The sequence below is a fragment of the Gouania willdenowi genome, chromosome 20 (genome assembly GCF_900634775.1).
Source record: "Gouania willdenowi chromosome 20, fGouWil2.1, whole genome shotgun sequence".
In the NCBI taxonomy this organism is placed as follows: Eukaryota; Metazoa; Chordata; class Actinopteri; order Blenniiformes; family Gobiesocidae; genus Gouania; species Gouania willdenowi.
The window spans coordinates 6,562,829-6,567,414 of NC_041063.1; the positions used below are offsets into that span (position 1 = coordinate 6,562,829).

Genomic DNA, 4,586 nt, shown 5'->3' on the forward strand with positions numbered 1-4,586 from the left:
TAAAAATCTTAAACAACTGTACAATCCAGACGATATTTACAAGACAAGAGGGATATTAAAACAGCAGATTCAGGGTTTGTTGGGGTTTGAAGAATTCAGGGCAACAACAGTTCTCAGGTAGAAACTGTTTGTTGATGTCTTTATTGCCCTGAAACGCCTCCTTGAGTTTTCATTGGTTGTCACGTTTCAATGGGAAGCCCCAGTGCAGGCTCCTCCCACCTCATAACTACTTAACTAGTCATTATTTTGCATTACGCTAGTAAGCTACTCCCCACTGGGGTTGAACGACTTCATAATTTTAAAGGTTGACTTTTTGTGCATACTATCCGACGTCGACTAGTCGATGAAGTCACCAAGAGCCAAAGCCTGGCCGAGTGGCAGCCGAGTGCCGGGGCTGTGCCAAAATCTGTGACCCGAAAAAATCTGTGGCGACAGTTCGAACCCCTGTGGCTTCTCGGCGGACATTTACTCCCCCTTAAACATGTTTGTAATTCTTCTCCAGTCTGCACGTTTAGCACTCTTCTTCTCTACCGCCGAGAAGTGGTCACACAACACCGCCAGCACCTGGGACATGTTATAGTTGCTAAGTAAACCCAGAAACACTGCTGCTTCGCCCACCATGAGTCTACGGTAACTGTTAAGGCCCGAGGCTTCCTCAGAGCCGGGCGTTTAGATTTTGTTTGGGCTGCTGGATGAGTGAAAACTTCCTTCAACTAAACCATGACAAGATGGAGGTGATTGTCTATGATAACAAGGAAAAGAGGACTGCTGTCAGCAATAATCTTGAGTCTGGATCTTTAAAAGCTAAAGACCAGTAACCAAATCTCCTAGCAACCCAAGCCAAAAAACACAAGTAACATCAATAGACGGGAATGGCACTCAATGAGATAAACGTCCAATGATAACGTGTCCCGCTGGCTGGATTAACGTTCATGATAACTGTGTAATACTTTAATGTTGCTGAAACGGGAGCTTTACTGACTTTTCGAAATTCCTCATAGGATGTCAGTCTTTCAGATGCTTTACGGTGCTACTGGACTTTGTAGTCACGGCTTTGAAGTATTGCTTGCATACAGGCCTGTCAAAATCTGTTGCCTTCCCTTCGGCATTTGCTTGATATGCAAAATACTTCCATATGCGACTTTTTCCTTCTCATTTTTGACTAAAACTGTTTGCACAGGCCCCCCAGCAGCAGCACTAACCATGCTGCAGTCGTGCCATCAGCTAACTTAGTGTTATGATGAGGTAGTGTGTGTAAAAAAAAATTGATACTTTTGCAAGTGAGTAATGTATCCGATACTCACATTTTGGTATCGATATTTTATTCAGTATTGAGAATTTTGGCAAAACTAATTCTTAGCAGCAGCCAATCAGAATTGAGTATCTTGCACTGGGAATTGTAACCATGACAATAAGAAGGCAAACACAGAAGCAGCCAATCAGCATTTATAGAATCTCTTACTGTGGATTGTAACCATGACATCAGAAAGATAAAAAACAGGAGTTCCAAAATACTCACCTAAAAGGCCTGGATTCTTTGAGACAAACAGACACAGTTCAGAGCTCACGGCTTAAAAACTCCAGTTTTTTGCTTAACAGACACTGCTTTTATTATCAAACATTGAAAATGGAGCAAAATATTAATTTAGACAATTTTCTATTTGGTGACGAAGAAGAGATTGAGGAACGGCTAGCTAAAACTCCAGGATGGCGTTTATTAACTGGAAAGAGGGGGAAAAAGAAATATTTTGCAGCTTGCCTGGTGGGAAAGGAAGAGACTGAACTTGACAAAGTCGACCTTTCAAAAAAGGAGGTTCAGGAGCTAGAGGATAAAACTGTGACAAAGTTCACTTTTGGTGACTTTGTTGAAGATGAGGTACAGGAGCAGGAGGATAAAACTGTGACAAAGTTCACTTTTGGTGACTTTGTCGAAGATGAGGTACAGGAGCTGGAGGATAAAACTGTGACAAAGTTCACTTTTGGTGACTTTGTTGAAGATGAGGTACAGGAGCAGGAGGATAAAACTGTGACAAAGTTCACTTTTGGTGACTTTGACGAAGATGAGGTACAGGAGCAGGAGGAAAAAACTGTGACAAAGTTCACTTTTGGTGACTTTGACGAAGATGAGGTACAGGAGCAGGAGGAAAAAACTGTGACAAAGTTCACTTTTGGTGACTTTGTCGAAGATGAGGTACAGGAGCAGGAGGAAAAAACTGTGACAAAGTTCACTTTTGGTGACTTTGTTGAAGATGAGGTTCAGGAGCAGGAGGAAAAAACAATGATAAAGTTCACTTTTGGTGACTTTGACGAAGATGACCCCCTAATAAAAGAAACCTGTGGGGTGTCATTCCACCGGAAGGGGGATCAAAGCAGACTTGTGGGAAGAAGGTAAAGAAGCAGGAGAAGAAAAAAGACACTGGCCCAAAAGGAAACTGACCTTCATCTCCTGAAAACTAGAGTCAGGTACAAGTGAAGCATCCAGCAGCCACTCTGAATCAGCAGCTGCTCCAATGAGTCCCTGTGAACCACAGCAAGCTGAATGAGGAACAGGAGCTGAAAAAACAAACAGCAGAGGAGCAAACAAGGATGATGAACAACGATAATAAACAGATACCATGTGAAAAAAATGAAAAAATGTGCTTTGAGTTGAACTGAGTTGTTAAGGTGAACTGAGAATTAAGTTTGCGTCAGAAAATGAAAATCATCGTAAAATAATGTATTAATATTGACAAAATATAAACAAAACTTTGCCTTTTTGTTTTATTGGAAATAAGAAAAGTAGGTAGTGTTAATTCATTGAAAATAAACCAAATTATTTCTGTATTAAAAAAAAAATAATAGTACCAAAAACTTCTGACAACATCATATTTATATTGATATACAATAAGTGGTATTAAAGCACAATATTATAACATATGTGTAATAAATTGAGTGGTTCGGTCCACAAAGTGTGGACAAAGGAGAATGAACATGATGGCATCATTGAGGCGGCCATCTTACTCCAGTCTAACCACACAGAGCAGCTGCCAGCTTCTGTCCATGTAAATAATCAAGAAAACACATTTATTTACTTTTTTTATTTTTACTAAGACATCCAAAACAACTTTAAGAACACACATTCAGGAATCTCCTAAAGTTAACACAACATTCACCGGCTATGCTGTCTTTTGGCAGCTAAAGAACAACACTGTGTAAGTGTGTGAAAGGAAAAATGAAGAAAACAGGAGAAGCTGAAAAGTGTCATTTTAGTTTAAATTACTCTATGTATGTTATGGTGAATTTAAAAGGACATTTGTGTAGATGGCAGTGGTGCAGAATGGGACTAATACATATATTACTAAACAAACACAGATGGACTAATTTTTTTTTTAAACAAATATCTGTACTTTCCAGTGTACTTGTACAGTGAACCCAAAAACAATAGAGGAAACTGTTCAGCAGCTACATCCATCAACGTGTTGCCTTGACACAATACCCTCAAACTTCTGTAAAACTGTTGTAAAGTCAATTGTCACTGATTTGTGTCAGATAATTAACTGCTCATTCCAATCAGGCACCGTACCAAAATCCCTGAAAGTAACTGCTGTGAAACCTCTGTTAAAAAAGAGAACATGGATGCCTCTATACTGGCTAACTATAGACCAATCAGCAATCTTCCATTAATGGCCAAGATCATTGAGAAGGTGGTCTTCAACCAACTGAGTCAATTCTTAACATTCAACAAAATATTTGATCAATTTCAGTCAGGCTTTGGTTCTCATCACAGCACAGAAACTGCTCTTATCAAAGTGATCAATGACATAAGGTTGATTCAGGAAAAGTATCTGTTCTCATTCCATTTGATCTAAGTGCTGCATTTGACACTATGGACCATACAATTTTGTTGCACAGATTGCAAATGTGGGTTGAACTAAATGGAAAAGTAATGCAATGGTTTAAGTCCTACTTGGAGGAGCAAAGTTATTTTGTAAACATTGGAAACTTTGAATCTGACAGATTACCAATGTCCTGTGGGGTTCCTCAGGGCTCTGTTCTTGGACACCTTCTGTTTAGCCTTTATATGCTTCCTTTAGGACAAATTTTATAGAATTCAATTATTAAGGTTGATTATCAGAGTTACACAGATGACACACAACTGTATCTATCACTGAACCCAGATGACTATGGTCCCATAGAGATGTTGTGTGACTGCTTAGAAAAAGTAAACTGATGGATGAGTGAAAACTTCCTTCAACTAAATCAAGACAAGATGGAGGTGATTGACTTTGGTAACAAGGAAAAGAGGACTCCTGTCAGTGATTACCTTGAGTCTGGATCTTTAAAAGCTAAAGACCAAATCAAAAACCTTGGTGTTCTGATTGACTCAGATCTTACATTCAGCAGATCAGATCAATCATGTAAAGCACATTGAGTTGCCTTGTGTATGAAATGCGCTATACAAATAAATTTGCCTTGCCTTGCCTTGCTTTGCCTGTTTTTAGGGTTGTTTCGGCTTCCTTCACCGAAGCCGGTGTTATGCCAAAATCTGTGACCCAAAAAAAAAACCTGTGGCCACTGCTTCTCGGCGGTAGAGAAGAAGAGTGCTA

At 39.6% G+C, this 4,586-nt stretch overlaps 1 protein-coding gene across 1 annotated transcript; it reads left to right on the forward strand.

The window, feature by feature from the left end:
• Positions 1-1,533: 1,533 nt before the first annotated feature.
• On the forward strand, positions 1,534-2,611 carry LOC114454416 (X-linked retinitis pigmentosa GTPase regulator-interacting protein 1-like). Its single transcript, XM_028434871.1, has 2 exons — positions 1,534-1,856; positions 1,983-2,611. Exons 1-2 carry the CDS (start codon positions 1,628-1,630, stop codon positions 2,390-2,392), a joined length of 639 nt encoding a protein of 212 aa, XP_028290672.1. The 5' UTR covers positions 1,534-1,627; the 3' UTR covers positions 2,393-2,611.
• The last annotated feature ends 1,975 nt before the right edge of the window (positions 2,612-4,586 follow it).